The sequence below is a fragment of the Scyliorhinus canicula genome, chromosome 1 (genome assembly GCF_902713615.1).
Source record: "Scyliorhinus canicula chromosome 1, sScyCan1.1, whole genome shotgun sequence".
Taxonomy (NCBI): domain Eukaryota; kingdom Metazoa; phylum Chordata; class Chondrichthyes; order Carcharhiniformes; family Scyliorhinidae; genus Scyliorhinus; species Scyliorhinus canicula.
In genome coordinates this window covers 3,143,281-3,162,648 of record NC_052146.1, presented here as the reverse complement: position 1 = coordinate 3,162,648, position 19,368 = coordinate 3,143,281, and the positions used below count along the sequence as shown (strand labels likewise).

Genomic DNA, 19,368 nt, shown 5'->3' with positions numbered 1-19,368 from the left:
CAACCAGCTCCCCATCCGCAAGGCGGACCGTCAATACACTGCGTTCGAAGCAGACGGCTGCCTTTACCACTTCCTTACGGACCCCTTCGGTGTCACTAACGGGGTCTCGGTCTTTCAATGTGAGATGGACTGAATGGCTGACCGGTACGGGCTGTGGGCCACCTTCTCGTACCTAGACAAAGTCACCATCTGCGGCCACGACCAGGAGGACCATGACGCTAATCTTTTCAAATTTCTCCACACCGTCAAACTCCTGAACCTCACGTACAACAAGGAGAAGTGCGTGTTCCGCACCAACCGCTTAGCCATCCTTGGCTATGTTGTGGGAAATGGAGTTCTAGGGCCCGACCGCATGCGCCCCCTCATGGAACTCCCCCTCCCCCACTGCCCCAAGGCCCTCAAACGATGCCTGGTGTTTTTCTCCGATTATGCCCAGTGGGTCCCTAACTATGCGGACAAGCCCCGCCCACTCATCCACTCCATAGTTTTCCCCCTGACGGCTGAGGCCCTCCAGGCCTTGAACCGCATTAAGGCCAATATCGCCAAGGCCACGATGCACGCAGTCGATGAGACCCTCCCCTTTCAGGTCAAGAGCGATGCATCGGACGTCTCTCTGGCCTCCACCCTCAACCAGGCACGCAGACCCGTGGCATTCTTTTCCTGCACCCTCCATGCCTCCGAACTTCGGCACTTCTTTGTCCAAACGGAGGCCCAAGCCTTATGGAAGCTGTGCGACATTGGAGGCATTACCTGGCCGGCAGGAGATTCACTCTCCTCACTGACCAACGGTCGGTTGCCTTCATGTTTAACACACAGGGGGGTAAGATCAAAAATGATAAAATCTTAAGGTGGAGGATAGAGCTCTCCGCCTACAATTACGAGATTTTGTATCGCCCCGGTAAGCTCAACGAGCCCCCCAATGCCCTATCCCGAGGTACATGTGGCAGCGCACAAGTGGACCAACTCCGGGCTCTCCACTATGACCTCTGCCACCCGGGGGTCACCCGGTTCTTTCACTTCAGAAAGGCCCGCAACCTACCCTACTCCATTGCGGAAGTCAGGTCGGTCACCAGAGACTGCCAGGTCTGCGCGGAGTGCAAACCGCACTTCTAACGGCCAGACCGTGCGCGCCTGGTGAAGGCCACCCGCCCCTTTGAACGCCTCAGCATGGATTTCAAAGAGCCCCTCCCCTCCACTAACTGAAACATGTACTTCCAAAACATGGTCGACGAATACTCCAGATTCCCCTTTGCCATCCCATGCCCCGATATGACGTCTGCCACGGTCATTAAAGCGCTCAACACCATCTCGGCCCTGTTCGGTTTCCCCGCTTACGTCCACAGCGACCAGGATCCTCCTTTATGAGTGATGAGCTGCGTCAGTTCCTGCTCAGCAAGGGCATTGCCTCTAGCAGGACGACCAGCTACAAACCCAGGGGAAACGGGCAGGTGGAGTGGGAGAATGGGACAAAGAACCTCACGGTAGCATGGTGGTTAGCATCAATGCTTCACAGCTCCAGGGTCCCAGGTTCGATTCCCGGCTGGGTCACTGTCTGTGTGGAGTCTGCACGTCCTCCCCGTGTGTGCGTGGGTTTCCTCCGGGTGCTCCGGTTTCCTCCCACAGTCCAAAGATGTGCGGGTTAGGTGGATTGGCCATGCTAAATTGCCCGTAGTGTAAGGTTAATGGGGGGGATTGTTGGGTTACGGGTATGTGGGTTTAAGTAGGGTGATCATTGCTCGGCACAACATCGAGGGCCGAAGGGCCTGTTCTGTGCTGTACTGTTCTATCTATCTATAACAAAGAAAATTACAGCACAGGAACAGGCCCTTCGGCCCTCCCAGCCTGCGCCGATCCAGATTCTTTATCTAAACCTATCGCCTATTTTCTAAGCATCTACTTCCCTCTGTTTTTCTAAGCATCTACTTCCCTCTGTTCCCCGCCCGTTCATATATCTGTCCAGATGCATCTTAAATGATGCTATCGTGCCCACCTCTACCACCTCCGCTGGCAAAGCGTTCCAGGCACCCACCACCCACTGCGTAAAAAACTTTCCACGCACATCTCCCTTAAACTTTCCCCCTCTCACCTTGAAATCATGACCCCTTGTAATTGACACCCCCACTCTTGGGAAAAGCTTGTTGCTATCCACCCTGTCCATACCTCTCATAATTTTGTAGAACTCAATCAGGTCTCCCCTCAACCTCCATCTTTCCAACGAAAACAATCCTAATCTACTCAACCTTTCTTCATAGCTAGCACCTTCCATACCAGGCAACATCCTGGTGAACCTCCTCTGCACCCTCTCTAAAGCAGCCACATCCTTCTGGTAATGTGGCGACCAGAACTGCACGCAGTATTCCAAATGTGGCCGAACCAAAGTCCTATACAACTGTAACATGACCTGCCGACTCTTGTACTCAATACCCCGTCCAATGAAGGCAAGCATGCTGTATGCCTTCTTGACCACTCTATCAACCTGCGTTGCCACCTTCAGGGTACAATGGATCTGAACTCCCAGATCTCTCTGTACGTCAATTTTCCCCAAGACCCTTCCATTGACCATATAGTCCGCCCTTGAATTGGATCTTCCAAAATGCATCACCTCGCATTTGCCTGGATTGAACTCCATCTGCCATTTCTCTGCCCAATTCTCCAATCTATCTATATTTTGCTGTATTCTCTGACAGTCCTCCTCGCTATCTGCAACTCAACCAATCTTAGTATCATCTGCAAACTTGCTAATCAGACCACCTATACCTTCCTCCAGGTCATTTATGAATATCACAAACAACAGTGGTCCGAGCACGGATCCCTGTGGAACACCACTAGTCACCTTTCTCCATTTTGAGACACTCCCTTCCACCACTACTCTCTGTCTCCTGTTGCCCAGCCAGTTCTTTATCCATCTAGCTAGTACACCCTGAACCCCATACGACTTCACTTTTTCCATCAACCTGCCATGGGAAATCTTATCAAACGCCTTACTAAAGTCCATGTATATGACATCGACAGCCCTTCCCTCATCAATTAACTTTGTCACTTCCTCAAAGAATTCTATTAGGTTTGTAAGACATGACCTTCCCTGCACAAAACCATGCTGCCTATCACTGAAAAGTCTATTTTCTTTCAAATGTGAATAGATCCTATCCCTCAGTATCTTCTCCAACAGTTTGCCTACCACTGACGTCAAGCTCACAGGTCTATAATTCCCTGGATTATCCCTGCTACCCTTCCTAAACAAAGGGACAACATTAGCAATTCTCCAGTCCTCCGGGACCTCACCCATGCACAAGGATGCTGCAAAGATATCTGTTAAGGCCCCAGCTATTTCATCTCTCGCTTCCCTCAGAAACCTGGGATAGATCCCATCCGGTCCTGGGGACTTGTCCACCTTAATGCCTTTTAGAATACCCAAAACTTCCCCCTTCCTTATGCCGACTTGACCTAGAGTATTTAAACATCCACCCCTAGCCTCAACCTCCGTCATGTCCCTCTCCTTGGTGAATACCGATGCAAAGTACTCATTAAGAATCTCAGCCATTTCCTCTGACTCCACGCATAAGTTCCCTCTTTTGTCTTTGAGTGGGCCAATCCTTTCTCTAGTTACCCTCTTGCTCCTTATATATGAATAAAAGGCTTTGGAATTTTCCTTAACGCTGTTAGCCAAAGATATTTCATGACCCCTTTTAGCCCTCTTTATTGCGCGTTTGAGATTCATCCTACATTCCCGATATTCCTCCAAAGCTTCATCAGTTTTGAGTCGCCTCGATCTTATGTATGCTTCCTTTTTCATCTTAGCTAGTCTCACAATTCCACCCATCATCCATGGTTCCCTAACCTTGCCATTTCTATCCCTCATTTTCACAGAGACATGTCTGTCCTGCACTCTAATCAACCTTTCCTTAAAAGACTCCCACATTTCAAATGTGGATTTACCCTTAAAGGCCGTCTGGAAGGCCGTCCTGCTGGCCCTGTGGTCTAAAAATCTCCCGGTCTCCCGTTGGCAGGAGGTCCTCCTCGACGTGCTCCACTCCATCCGATCGCTACTCTGCACTGCGACTAATGAAACCCCCCATGAAGGTCTCCTTGTCTTCCCCAGGAAGTCCACCTTCGGGGTTTCACTCCCAACGTGGCTGGCAGCTCCAGGACCCGTCCTCCTCCGCAAACACGTGCGGCCCCACAAGGCGGCCCCGTTGGTCGAAAGGGTACAGCTGCTGCATGCCAACCGCAGTACCCCGCCGGCGTACCCCGACGGCTGCCAGGACACAGTCTCCCTCAGGGACCTGGCACCAGCTGGATCCCCACCCACAGCCCCACACTACCCGACACCCCCCCCCTCCGATTGTCCCGGCGCCACTCACCCTCCCCCCAGCGCACCTCACTACAGCCCCCGCCCCAGGCTGATCCGTCCTCCCTCTGGTTCCACCCGGGGATGAAGATGAGGACAACACGCTCCCGGAGTCACAGGCGACCAAGCTGGCGCCTGCATCACCACCGGGACCGAGGCGCTCACCGCAGAGGATCAAGGCACCCAACCAGCTAAATTTATAAATTTTCACCAGACTGTAAACTTTAAATTCTCACAAACCTGTAAATAGTTTTCCACCAGCCCCGCTGGACTCTTTTTTAACAGGGGGTGAATGTGGTAGTTACCACTGTCTGTATAATACTTGTATTAGAGGTAATACGGTAAGGCTCCTGTACTACAGGTACGGGGGTAGATCCCTGCCTGCCCATAAATGTGTGGGCTCACCAAGCTGCTACCCAGGAGGCTCCACATCTCTGCTTATTAAAGCCTCGATTACTCTCTACTCTCGTCTCGTCGTAATGGATAGTGCATTAGGGGGAAACTGATTCTGTGGAATCTTTTCATTAGGGGAGTTTGAGTTACCGAGGAAATAACCATTTCTCACCATCAATCCGGATTGCCTGGGGGAGGGGGGATCATGATTCCCCAATCAGTTAGGGCCCAGCCATGGAGTTTTGTGCTATTATCTCTATTTTGTTACCTTTTGCCACCTGTCTTCAGTCTTTCAGTTTAGTCAGCAAGTCTGTGCACTTCCCGGTTCAGGTTCTGGACAAGGTGTCATGTGAGAGTGCCTTTAAGAATTGGATGTTTAAGAAATGTACCTTTAAGAAATAAAGCTGATCATATTACTGAAGTGATGTCACCGGGGGGGGGGGGGGGGGGGGGGGGGGGGGGGGGGAAGCTGAGCTCACTTCTGCTTTTTGGGAGTTTTTGTTTCAGTTTGAAGAAAGCTTGGGTGTGGCTGTGAGCTGCATTGCTGGTGATCTCTGCCATGAAGGACTATCTCTTAATCCTTTGGTGAAATCGGAATTGTAAAAAGGTCTCAGTATTGAATATAAATCTAATGTGCTTCCGTTTGAAGGATTTGTTAAGTCTTTTGGATGTGTAAAGGAACAGTTTGCAGGATTGGGTAGTGTTGTATTATTTTCGGGGTTATCTTTGAAGTAACGGGTGTTAAGAGATCCAATATTTATTTAAAAGGTTAATTTGAGTTCATGGAATAAACATTGTTTTGTTTCAAAAACCACATGTCCATAATTGTAATACTACACCTGGGGAACAATCAGTGTGCTTCAAAAGCAACAATCCATGAAAGGTGGGGGTTGGTTAAACTCCATGAGACATTTTGGGGTTCTGAAAACATCTCTCCCATAACAAGGGTAAATTAGAGATTTCCCAGTTCCATGTGTTCCTGCCAAATTGGTCAAATCTCAACACTCTTGTCCACCAAGCTAAACTCCAGACAGAAATCATAGCAACATAAGAAATAAGAGGAGGACTTGGCCATAAGGTTGTTCAATGGGCTCCAACATTCAATAAGGCTGAACTTCACTTTCTGGCACTATCCTCATATTCTTTGATTCCCTCCCTTTAGTCCAAACATGGACAAAAGAGCTGGGGCGGGAATCCCTCCCCCGACGTCCTCCGGCCCCCTACAAATCGCCCCAGCGTGAATCGTGCCACCCGCCTCGGAGAATGTCGGGGACTGGCGCGACACAATGGGCACTGGGACCACCCAAATTCTCCGGGCCACGATGGGCCAGAGTCCTGCCGTCTAACGAGGGTCCCGCCGGCGTAAATCAAAGTTGGTCCCTACCGGCGGGACCCAGCTCCATGGGCGGTCTCCGGGGTCCTCGGGGGGATCTGGCTCCGGGGGTGTGCCCCCACGGTGGCCTGGCCCGCGATCGGGGCCCATCGATCCGCGGGCGGGCCTGTACCGTGGGGGCACTCTATTCCTCCACATCGGCCGCTGTGGTTCTCCGCGATGGCCGATGCAGAGACAAACCCTCCCGCGCATATGCCGGGATGACGCCAGCACACACTGGCGCTCCCTCGCATGCGCCAACTCGCGCCGGCCGGCAGAGGCCCTTCGGCGCTGGTTGGCGTGGCGCCAAGCCCCTTTCCCCGCCGGCTGACGCGGCGCAAACCACTCAGGGCGGGCCTAGCCCCTGAAGGGGCGGAGGATTCACGCCAGGACCCCCTGCCCCACCTGGTAGGGGAGAATGCCGCCCCTGAACTCCAGAGGGGAGAGTGACTGTACTTTACATCTAGGCAGCATCTGGCACAAGTCAGGAAGGTGATGGAATACTCTCCACTTTCCTGAGTGAGTGCAGTTCTGACAACAAATAAGAAGCTCCACACCATCCAGGACAAAGCGGTCCATGTGTTGGCAATCCATCTACCACCTTCAACACCCATGCTCTCCATGACCAACGTACAGTGACAGCCGTGTGCACCATCTACACTGCAAAACTAACCAAGGCTCCTTAGACCGCACCTTCCAAATCCAAGACTGCTGCCATCTAGAAGGACAAGGGCAGCAGAGGCCCGGGAACTCCACCACCTCGAGGTTCCCCTCCAAGTCACTCACCACCCTGACTTGGAAATATATCACTGCTCCTTCAATGTTGCCGGGTCAAAATCTGGAACTCTCTCCCTGCCTACACCACATGGACTGCAGTGGTTCAAGAAGGCAGCTCACCACCACTTTCTCAAGGGAAATTAGAGCTGGACAATAAATGCTGGCACAGCCAACAATGCCCACATTCCATAAAAGAATAAAGGGTACCCAAATATCTATCAATCTCAGTTTGGAATATACTCAACAACTGAGCACCCAGTGCTTTCTGTGATAAAGAAATCTCAGAATCCACAACCCGTTGAATGATCAAATGTCTCCTAATCTCAGTCCTATATATCTGACCCCTAGCTCTAAGATTGTGAGCCCTATCATAGATTCTCCAGTGGGAGGAGACATCCTTCTGGCATCTACCCTGTCCACCAATTTCAAGTTGGATACATTTCAATAACATTATTTTGCATTCGTCTAAACTCCAGAGAATATAGGCTTAGTCTAATCAATATCTCCTCAGAGGACAATCTCAGGCATCAGTCTAGTGACCAGGTGGTGGGGTCCCTGGGCCTCTGCTGGTTCCCGGGCCTCTGCTGCCCTTGTCCTTCTAGATGGCAGCAGTCTTGGATTTGGAAGGTGCGGTCTAAGGAGCCTTGGTTAGTTTTGCAGTGTAGATGGTGCACACGGCTGTTACTGTACGTTGGTCATGGAGAGCATGGGTGTTGAAGGTGGTAGATGGATTGCCAACACATGGACCGCTTTGTCCTGGATGGTGTTGAGCTTCTTGTTTGTTGTCAGAACTGTACTCACCAGGAAAATGGAGAGTATTCCATCACCTTCCTGACTTGTGCCAGATGCTTTGTTGCACTCCTTCTGGGGCAAGTAAATCCTTCCTTAGGTAGAGAGAGCACATTGACACTTTTACACAATTAGCTCCAAGTTAGTTAATGGTTGGATGAATCTTTTCAGCTCTTACCTCGAAAGGAAAGCTTGGTGGTGTTTAATTGTGTCCAGCTCATATGTTGAAGAATCGCTTCTCTTTCGTGGTAGTTGTTTATTTGGATTATCCATGCTGCTTCGGGGAATGTCAATGTTACTTCTACTGAGGTGCCTGCTGGTTTCCAGGTTGGAAGCACTGCATGTACAGCTGCTGTTCACAACTACACCAGGAGATAATAGATCATTGTCCTGGAAATCAATTACAGCACACAGGCATTTGGTAACTGCTCCCAACAGAAAAGACTATCCGAAAGTGACTATAAAATTGCACATTCTTCATGCAGCTTGAAGGCCTGTTGCCTTCACTGTGATTAATGTTTATTATTGCTTAATGATGTTCAACCAACTGGGAGCTTCAAATAGGCAGCAGCAATGTTATACCGTAGCCAAATAATCTGGCTATACTTGTATTGTTTTTATGTTACACAAGACTTGACACAGTGCCACTGGCTCCCTGAATCACAGCTCTCATATGACTGGACGATGTGAAAACTGTACTTGTTTCCCTGGGCCCCGATTGTTGTCACTAATTTACACTCATTTTAACTTTGGATGTATGTAAAGAGATTTGGCAGATAACTAGGCATAACTTGACACTGTAAAAACGGCTGCAATCAGACACATTTTCGATCCAACATCCAAGTTTTGCTCAGGGAAGCCTTTCATGATCTTTGCACTCCTCCAACTCTGGCCTGATTCTGTTCGACCCACCGCTGATGTTGTGCCTTTAGCTGGGCAATTAACTCTGGAATTTCCTCCCTAAACCTCATCTCCTTTAGAATGATACTTAAAACCTGTCTCTTTCTTCCCCCACCCCTGTGGTCTGGTGCCACGTTTGTCTGTATTTACTTTGTGAAACATCTTAGGCCATCTCACTACGATAAGACTACAGAAATTCAAGCTTGTTGCCATCGGCTCTCTTTCTGCAACAGCGCCGTTCTGACAACACAGCACAAAAGAACAAACACTGCGTTCTTACACTCAGCACTCCATTGCCTAGGGAATTCTCAATTTCTACCAAGCTATCAGACAGGGGCAGGTACACTTCACCCGGGATGGGGAGGTCTCCGAGCTGCAGTCAAGCACATTCTAATGGTCAAATTAAGTGGAGCATGGGTAGAATTTGTGTAATGCAGGAAGATAAAAAAATAGAGATGAATGGAACCCTGATAGCTTCAGTGCCCATTTAAATTCACAAGAATATCACAGTATGACAATCACACTGATCACGAAATAGAAGGAAAACCTAAACGAGAATACACAGAATGTGGGCAGCAAGGTAGCACAAGTGGCTAGCACTGTGTCTTCACAGCTCCAGGGTCCCAGGTTCGATTCCCCACTGGGTCACTGCCTGTGCGGAGTCTGCACGTTCTTCCAGTGTCTGCGTGGGTTTCCTCCGGGTGCTCCGGTTTCCTCCCACAGTCCAAAGGTGTGCAGGTTAGGTGGATTGGCCATGATAATTTGCCCCTTAGTGTCCAAAAAGGTTAGGAGGGGTTATTGGGTTATGGGGATAGGGTGGAAGTGAGGGCTTAAGTGGGTCAGTGCAGACTCGATGGGCCGAATGGCCTCCTTCTGCACTGTATGTTCTATGTTTTTATTTTAAGCAATATGAAGCTGTTTGTTTGTTTTTACTCTATTACCACAAAGTTGAAGATATTGCAGTTTGTATGGATGAGAGGGAGGGTCGATGAGTGAACTGAGCATGGCCTGGTTAGAACATAGAACAGTACAGCACAGAACAGGCCCTTTGGCCCTCGATGTTGTGCCGAATAATGGTTGTGCAGGAAGCCACTCAATCGGGGCAGTAAATAGGTGAAGACTCAACACAGATGCTGCCAGATCTCGTGGGGTTTTCTGTTTTATCATAGTAAACAGGAATGTTGAGGTAGGAGGGAGACAATATAGTCAAGGGGATAAAGACAGTTTTCTGCAGCCAAGACCAAGAGGCCAGAGGCTGCATTGCCCGTTCGATGCCAGGATTCATCAAATCTGCTCTGGGCTGGAGAGGAACTGACAGTGGTAGGAGGAAGATCCAATTGTTGTGGTCCATGCCGGTACCAACAACACAGTTAGGACTAGGAAAGAGATTTTGCTTCGAGATTAGGGGTAGCTCGGGGTTAAATTAAAAAGCAGAACCTCAAAGATTTATACTAATTTCGTAGCCACAAGCAATATGGCACAGGGTAAATTATATGAGAGATATAAATGCCTGGCTCAAAGAATGGTGTGAGAGAACTTTACCGTTAGTTGGAGAGAGAGAAGACTGCATCCAAGACTATTTAAAACTTAAATAAGGGCAATAATGAGGGTATGAAAGTGGAGCTAGCGAGAATGAACTGGAAAATAAGCCTAAGGAACAGATCAGCAGAGGTTCAGTTGCTGATATTTCAGAATACACAGAATAGACACATTCCAATCAGAAAGAAAACTTCCAAGAGGAGGACTTGTCACCTGTGATGGTGAAAGACACTATTAAACTGAAAGATAAAGCATATATTTGCGTAAAGGTGAGTGGCAGGTCAGATCGGAAAGAATATAAAAATAGTTAGGTGGCTGTTTTGGACCGCGCAGACACAATGGGCCAAAGGGCCTTTTCAGTGCTGTCCGACTCTGTAACATCAAAGAATGATAAGAGTATTGATAAGGAGGGAAAACTAGAGTACAAGGGAAAGTTTGCTAGTAATGTAAAGATGGACAGTAAGAGTTTCTATAGATATTTCAATAAGAAGAGTATAATAAAGTGAGCATTGGTCCTATAGAAAGTGTATCTGGGGAATTGTTAAGGGAAAACAGTGCTCTAGTAGATGAATCAAACAGGTATTTTTCATCGATCTTCACTATAAAGGACACAAGTAACATCCCAAAATTAGCCCTAAATCAGGAAATGGAAGGGGGAGGAACTCAGCAAAATTCTAATCACCAGGGAAACGGTATTGAGAAAATTGTTGGGTCCGCAGGCTGACAGATTCCTGGGTCCGGATGGACTTCACCCTAACGCTTTGAAAGAAGTGGCTAATGATATAGTTAATGCATCGATTTGAATAACACAAATTTCCCCAGATTCGGGAAGGTTCCATAAGATTGGAAAATTGCAAATGTAACTCCTTTATTCAAAAAGGGAAACAGAAAGCAAGAAAATACAGGCCAGTTTGCTGAACATCTTTCATCATTATTAGAGATGTTAGCAGGGCATTTGGAAAAATTGAAGGTAATCAGGCAGAGTCAACATGGGTTTGTGAAAGGGTTAATGCTTAACCAATTCATTGAAGTTCTTTGAAGAAGTCACATATCTTTTGGAGAAAGGGGAACCGGTGGATGTACTGTACTTCGATTTCCAGAAGACATTTTATAAGGTGCCACATCAAAAGTTATTACGAAAAATAAAAGTTCATGGTGTAGTGGTAACATATTGGCATGGATAGAAGATTGGCTTGCTAACAGGAAACAGAGTTGGCATAAATGGGTCTTTTTCAGGTTGGCAGGATGCCACAGGAACCAGGGGCTGGATTTTCCATTTGTGGGACTATGTCCACACGCCGTCGGGAAAACTCTGGTCTTTTACGGCAGGAAAACTGGTGTCAAAAGGCCACAGCTTTCCCGTTTTGCTGGGGGCTAGCAGGCAGCTGCCGATACGGCCCCCTGCACTTCCGGGTCAGAGCCGCGCATGCGCTGGCCACGCCGTGCTCCATGGCGGACTCAGCCCTGGACCTGGACCACCGAAATAGTGCCCTGCATCAGCCACTCATCTGCCATGGACCACCCACACACGTAGCCCCCAGTCCCGAATGAAGTTCCCCTTGCCCTCCGCAGCCGCCATGCGAGTATCATGAACGGTGGGACCATGTTAGAACCACACCGTTGGGGATTCGGCCTGTCGGGGACGGAGAATTGTGGGGTGGGCCTCAGGTAATGGCCTGAGGTGGTGGATGCTCGGCGCAAGGACGGCATATTTCCTTCCTTAAAGGACATTAGTGAGCAAGATGGATTTTTACGATAATTGACACTGGTTTTACCGTCACCATTACAGTTTTTATTCCAGATTTTTATTGAATTTAAGTTTCACCATTCGCTGTGTTGGGATTTAAACCAGGGTCCCCAGATCTTGCTCTGCATTACTGGTCAATACCACCACACCATTGTCATCAAAGTAGGGATGTTTACAGGGCCTTTCTGAGACTGCCTCAGAAGTACAGTGTACAGTTTTGGTCTCCATATTTAAAAAAATAATGTAATTGCAATCGAAACAGTTCAGAGAAGGTTCAGTTGAATCATTCCTGGGATAAAGGACTTATCTTATGAAGTAAGTAAGAAGTCTTCCAACACCAGGTTAAAGTCCAACAGGTTTGTTTGGAATCACTAGCTTTCGGAGCGCAGCTCATTTATCAGGTGAATGAAGAGGTGGGTTCCAGAAACACATATTCAGACAAAATCAAAGATCCAAGATGATACTTTGAATGCGAGTCTTTGTAGGTAATTAAGTCTTTTACCTGCAAAGACTCGCATTCAAAGTATCATCTTGGATCTTTGACTTTGTGTATATATACCTCTTCATTCACCTGAGGAAGGAGCAGTGCTCCGAAAGCTCGTGTTTGTGTATATATACCTCTTCATTCACCTGAGGAATGGGCAGTGCTCCGAAAGCCAGTGATTCGAAACAAACCTGTTGGACTTTAACCTGGTGTAAGACTTCTTACTGAGCCCACCCCAGTCCAACGCCGGCATCTCCACCTTATGAAGCAAGGTTGAGCCTTTTTCCACTGGAGTTAGGAAGAATAAGAGGTGATTTTACTGAAAGATATTAGTTGAGGGAGTGCAGTGGCTGCTAATTCAGAGACCCAGGCTAATGTTTTGGGGACAAATATTCAAATCCCGCCGCAGCAGCTGGTGGAATTTAAATTCAAATATAAGCCCATACGACCAGAAGCCTAAGTAGGCCATTCGGCCCATCGAGTCTGCTCCGCCACTCAAATCATGGCTGGTCTGATGTGATAATCCTCAACTCCACTTTCCTGTCTTAGCCCCATTATCCCCATTCCCTCACTGATTACAGATCTGTCTATCTCAGCCTTGAACATACTTAACAACACAGCCTCTACAACTCTCTGCGGTAAAGAGTTCCACAGATTCACAATCAAGTGAACCTGTTATTATACTCTGGAATTGAAAAACTAGTCTCAGTAATGGTGACCATGAAACAGTTGTTGTCATAAAAGCCGACCTGGTTCTCTAATGTCCTTTCGGGAAGGAGATCTGCCGTCCTTCTACCATGTTGCCTATCTGTGTGACTCCAGGCCCACAGCAATGGAGTTGCCTTTTAACTGCTCACAGGGCCTAGACGGGGTGGATAGGGAGCAGCTGTTCACTTAATTGAAGGGTCAGTCACGAGGGGACACAAGTTCCGAGGGGGACATACGTTCAAGGTGAGGGGCAGGATGTTTAGGGGGCGTTTGAGGAAAAGTGTTTTTACCCAGAGGGTGGTGAAGGTTTGGAATGCACTGCCTGGGAGGGGGGTAGAGGCGGGTTGCCCCAGATCCTTTAGAAAGTACCAGGATGAGCACTTGGCACGCCGCAACATTCAAGGCAGTGGACCAAGTGCTGGCAAATGGGATTAGGTGGACAGGTCAGGTGTCTTTCATACGTTGGTGCCAACTCGATGGGCCGAAGGGCCTCTGCTGCATTGTATTATTCTGCCCTCCTCTGAAATGGTCCAGCAAGGCATTTGCTTCAAGGGCAATTAAGGATGGGCAACAAGTGTTGACTTTATCAGCGACGCCCAAATACCATACAAGAATAAAGAAACAAATGATACTGAGGGGCTTTGATAGGCTGGATGTTTCCCCTGTGGGGAGACAAGAACTGGGGGGGGGGGGCACAGTTTAAAAATAAGAGAATAAGAGGTCTCTCTTTTAAGAGAGAGGAGGAGGATTTCTCTCTCAGATAATTTTTAATTCTGTGGAATTATCTTCCTCAGAAAACAGTGGAGGTCGAGTCACTGAATCTATCCCAGATTGAGTTAGATAGATTTATATCAGACTAGGGAGTCAAGGGTTTTTTCTTTGGTGGGGGGGGGGGGGGGGGGGGGGGGGGGGGAACAGGAATGCAGATCGTTATGAATGGCGGAGCATGCTCGAAGGCCGAACGGCCTGTTCCTGCTCCTAAACCCGAAAGATATCATGGCCACTGGTTTTCACAGAAAAAAATGGAAGGAGTAGAGAATACATTCGATAAAGAACTCATGTGATAAAGAAGTTAATGTATTCATTATAAGACAGTGTATTAGAAGCAAGATAGCACATCATTTATCCATTACCTGCACACTGACGACACTGCCTCTCCTGCTGCTGTTCTGACTCTCAGAGACAGTCTGATTACTGAAGCAGAGTGCATCAAATCCCAGGACTCCCCCAACACAGTCTCCGATCAGACATACCTGAGGCAGGAGAGACAACACAAAATATACAATGGAATGGACAATTAGGGCAGCACGGCAGCATAAGTGGATAGCATTGTGGCTTCACAGCACCAGGGTCCCAGGTTCGATTCCCCACTGGGTCACTGTCTGTGCGGAGTCTGCACGTTCTCCCAGTGTCTGTGTGGGTTTCCTCCGGGTGCTCCGGTTTCCTCCCACAGTCCAAAGACGGGCAGGTTAGGTGGATTGGCCGTTATAAATTGCCCTTAGTGACCAAAAAGGTTAGGAGGGGTTATTGGGTTACGGGGATAGGGTGGAAGTGAGGGCTTAAGTGGATCGATGGGCCGAATGGCCTCCTTCTGCACTGTATGTTCTATGAATCTATGAACTGTATGTTTTAAATTTGCGATTCATCCTTAACCTGCTGTCTTTCCTGCTACCACATCACTCCCAGAAGTTGACTTGCTGGATTGGAAACTGCTCACTCTGCATCACGACATTTTGATTGTTAAAACTTCATGTACAAGTGATTTGCATGTTTGTTAGGATGAATCAATTAGGTTAGCGTATCCCAATTGTGGACAAAATGGCAAAGTTGTGGGGCTCCCCTCCCAAACGTTCCACACTTTCCACTACTGCAATATTTCACCGAGTGCCGCTCCCAATATTCCAAAGAAATAGAAACATTTACCAAGAGTCAGGTACAACTCTGATGACAATTTAATGAATACTTTATTAGTTGTAAAGAGCCATTTGAATATTAACCTGTATAAACGCATGTTTGTTCTTTCTTTGAACATTGCCTTCATAAACAATGCAAATCAGGAAGAGATTATTTTTAAACCTTTTCCTGTCAAGTCTGGCTCTTTGTTTGCTTAAAGGACAGTGAAAATAAATAGGGGCAAATGCCAAATAAAACAGAGCATTTATCTGTTTCTCACTGTGTGAAAAGCTTTCTGGTGACTGTGTCATAATTAAGCTCTGGAGAACTCTGCATTTCATTAGGCAAACGTTTAAACCAGGAATCAATCAAAAGACACATGGCAGCTGCTATCTGTGTTCACTGATCGCCACACTGGTACAACTGCCCCGGAAACTCCCCCCAGCCCCATTCTAGAGTTGCGTTATAAATCACAAGCCTGTTTGGGCAGCAAGGTAGCATAGTGGTTAGCACAGTTGCTTCACAGCTCCAGGGTCCAAGGTTCGATTCCTGGCTTGGGTCACTGTCTGTGCGGAGTCTGCACGTTCTCCCCGTGTCTGTGTGGGTTTCCTCCGGGTGCTCCGGTTTCCTCCCACAGTCCAAAGATGTGCAGGTTAGGTGGATTGGCCATGATAAATTGCCCAAGTGACCAAAAAGGTTAAGTGGGGGTTACTGGGTTACAGGGATAGGGTAGAGACGTGGGCTTGATTAGGATGCTCTTTCCAAGGGCCAATGCAGACTCGATGGACCGAATGGCCTCCTTCTGCACTGTAAATTCTATGAGTCTATGATGAATGGGAAACAAACAGAAAATTTTGTAAAGACTCGTCAGGTTGGGCATCATTGGCGACTGGAGAATTAAAGCTCCAGGTCAATAACGTTTCAACAGCACTGGGAAAAGTTAGAGGTGTAACGGATGTTGAGCAAGGTGTGGGTGCAGAAAGGTCTATGATAGGCTGAAAGTGATAAACAGTAATTTACCCCTTTCCACTCCTCACATAGAACATAGAACAGGCCCTTCGGCCCTAGATGTTGTGCCGAGCAATGATCACCCTACTCAAACCCACATATCCACCCTATACCCGTAACCCAACAACCCCCCCTTAACCTTACTTTTTAGGACACTACGGGCAATTTAGCATGGCCAATCCACCTAACCCGCACATCTTTGGACTGTGGGAGGAAACCGGAGCACCCAGAGGAAACCCACGCACACACGGGGAGGACGTGCAGACTCCGCACAGACAGTGACCCAGCCGGGAATCGAACCTGGGACCCTGGAGCTGTGAAGCATTTATGCTAACCACCATGGTTTTTTCCCCCAGGTTTCTGAACACCTGCCATCAGGCTCAATGTGCCTGAGAATTCCACACTTTGCGGCAGTGACTGATTGTGACCTTCCCCAGGGCTGAGAGTTAATGGGCGGGCCACAAAATCAAAGGCCTTCTAGATTGAAAGAAGCAACAGGCTGTGACAACAGGGTTTGGCAGCCAGGCCCTCTACAAGGCTGCCGATGAACAATACATCACAGGTACAGGCCCTTCGGCCCTCCAAGCCTGTACTGGTCATGTAACCAACCTTTGCCAAAACCCTCAGCACTTCCTTGTGCCGTATCCCGCTATAACCATCCTATCCATGTGTTTGTCAAGATGCCTTTTGAACGCCGTTAATGTATCTGTTTCCACAGCCTTCCCTGGCAACGCGTTCCAGGCACTCACCACCCTCTGTGTAAAAACCTGCCTCGCACATCTCTTCTAAACTTTGCCCCATGGACCTTAAACCTGCCCCATGGTGACTGACCCCTCCACCCTGGGAAAGAGTGCCTGCCCATCCACTCTATCCATGCCCTTGATAATCCTGTAGACCTCTGTCAGGTTACCCCTCAACCTCTGTCTTTCTAATGAAAACAGTCCGAGTCTATTCAGCCTCTCCACATAGCTAACACCCCCCAGACCAGGCAACATCCAGGTAAACCTCCTCTGCATCCTCTCCAAAGCCTCCACATCCTTCTCGTAGTGTGGGGACCGGAATTGTGCGCAATATTCCAACTGCGGCCTTACCAAGGTTCTATACAACTGTAGCATGACTTGCCGCTTTGTATACTCAATGCCCCGTCCAATGAAGGCAAACATTCCGTCTGCTTTCTTGACTACCTTGCCACCTTCAAAGATCTGTGGACCGGCAAGGCCAGATCTCCCTAACTTTCTATATTCCTAACTTTTACCATTTACGGTATATTTCCCCTCTGTTAGACCTACCAAAATGAATTACCTCACGTTTGTCCGGATTAAACTCCATTTGCCATTTCTCTGCCCAAGTCTCCAAACTATCTATGTCCTGCCGTATCGTCTGACAATTCTCAACACTATCTGCCACTCCACCAACCTTGGTGTCATCTGCGAACTTACTAATCAGACCGGCTACATTTTCCTCCAAATCGTTTATGTATACTACAAACAACAGAGGCCCCATCACCGATCCCTGTGGAACACCAGGAGTAACAACCTTCCATTCAGAAAATCAGCCTTCTACTGCTACTCTTTTCCTTCTGTGACCGAGTCAGTTCTGTATCCATCTTGGTTGCTGCAATGCCCAGGTTTCAGGCCCTTCAGCCTCTCTGGAGAGCCAAACTTCCTGCCGGAACCTGGGGTCTAACAGGAAAATCTCAGTCAACCTCATTGAATTGGGCTTAAGTGGCCTTAATGAGCCATGGTCTCCGTACGCTGTGTACAGGGTAATCCTGCTGACCTCTTCACCCGACCTCTGTGAAGTAGCTGCCCCTTGGGCAATAGAACATAGAACATACAGAACATAGAACATACAGTGCAGAAGGAGGCTATTTGGCCCATCGAGTCTGCACCGACCCACTTAAGGCCTCACTTCCACGCTATCTCCATAACCCCTCCAACCTTTTTAGTCACTAAGGGCAATTTTATCATGGCCAATCCACCTAACCTGCAGGTCTTTGGACTGTGGGAGGAAACTGGAGCACCCAGAGGAAACTCACGCAGACACGGGGAGAACATGCAGACTCTGCAAAGACAGTGACCGAGACCGCGAATCGAACCTGGGACCCTGGCGCTGTGAAGCTATCCACTTTTGCTACGGTGCTGCCCTGAATTCAATGTTTCTGAATTGTGTCTATTTATTTGGAATATTGGACAAATGTGAGGTAATGCATTTTGGAAGGTCTAATACAGGTAGGGAATATACAGCGAATGGTAGAACCCTCAAGAGTATTGACAGTCAGAGAGATCTAGGTGTACAGGTCCACAGGTCACTGAAAGGGGCAACACAGGTGGAGAAGGTAGTCAAGAAGGCATATGGCATGCTTGCCTTCATTGGCCGGGGCATTGAGTATAAGAATTGGCAAGTCATGTGGCAGCTGTATAGAACCTTAGTTAGGCCACACTTGGTGTATAGTGTTCAATTCTGGTCGCCACACTACCAGAAGGATGTGGAGGCTTTAGAGAGGGTGCAGAAGAGATTTACCAGGATGTTGCCTGATATGGAGGGCATTAGCTATGAGGAGAGGTTGAATAAACTTGGTTTGTTCTCACTGGAATGAAGGAGGTTGAGGGGCGACCTGATAGTGGTCTACAAAATTATGAGGGGCATAGACAGAGTGGATAGTCAGAGGCTTTTTCCAGGGTAGAGGGGTTAATTACTAGGGGGCATAGGTTTAAGGTGCGAGGGGCAAGGTTAGAGGAGATGTACGAGGTAAGTTTTTTTACACAGAGGGTAGTGGGTGCCTGGAACTCGCTGCCGGAGGAGGTGGTGGAAGCAGGGACGATAGTGACATTTAAGGGGCATCTTGACAAATACATGAATAGGATGGGAATAGAGTGATACGGACCCAGGAAGTGTAGAAGATTTTAGTTCAGACGGGCAGCAGGGTCGATGCAGGCTTGGAGGGCCGAAGGACCTGTTCCTGTGCTGTACTTTTCTTTGTTATTTGGCTAGGGGGACTCTTGGGAATAATGTAGCAGTGGAAACAGAATGGATGCAGGACCATTGCTATCTTTCACCTGCCTCTGATCCCAGCTGCAGTGGGGCCAAAACCTCGAGCTCAAAGTTATATCGAAAGGTTTTCACTTCCTGTATACTGACCTGGCCACTGAAGGAAACACCCTCCTGTGATTTGATGAAGTCACTGTACACCTGGTTTGCTCTGCAAATCACTGTCGCGACAGCCTCCTGATACTGAGGAGATGATGTTGCCAACAAGGGGAGTGCAGCCAGTGGAATGTGGTCCTGGCTGTTTGACAAACAGCTTTCATCATAACTCACAGGGCTGAGGCTGGAAAAGCAAAAGTTATTTTAATAGAGAGAAGTCACAAGGTTATCTGAAACACACTGACACTTGTTATCTTTTCACT

The 19,368-nt window shown here is 48.2% G+C and overlaps 1 protein-coding gene across 3 annotated transcripts in view; it reads right to left on the bottom strand.

Annotated features, from left to right (window-relative positions):
• LOC119967898 (membrane-associated phosphatidylinositol transfer protein 2) overlaps positions 1 to 19,368 on the bottom strand; it is a 157,107-nt gene that overhangs the window by 57,403 nt on the left and 80,336 nt on the right. For all 3 annotated transcript variants that reach the window (XM_038801029.1, XM_038801090.1, XM_038801156.1), the window contains 3 exons: positions 19,100 to 19,289; positions 14,191 to 14,310; positions 7,858 to 8,069 (listed from right to left, as the gene is read on the bottom strand). In XM_038801029.1, the coding sequence (XP_038656957.1) occupies positions 7,858 to 8,069; positions 14,191 to 14,310; positions 19,100 to 19,289 (522 nt within the window). The remainder of the gene's footprint in view (positions 1 to 7,857; positions 8,070 to 14,190; positions 14,311 to 19,099; positions 19,290 to 19,368) is intronic.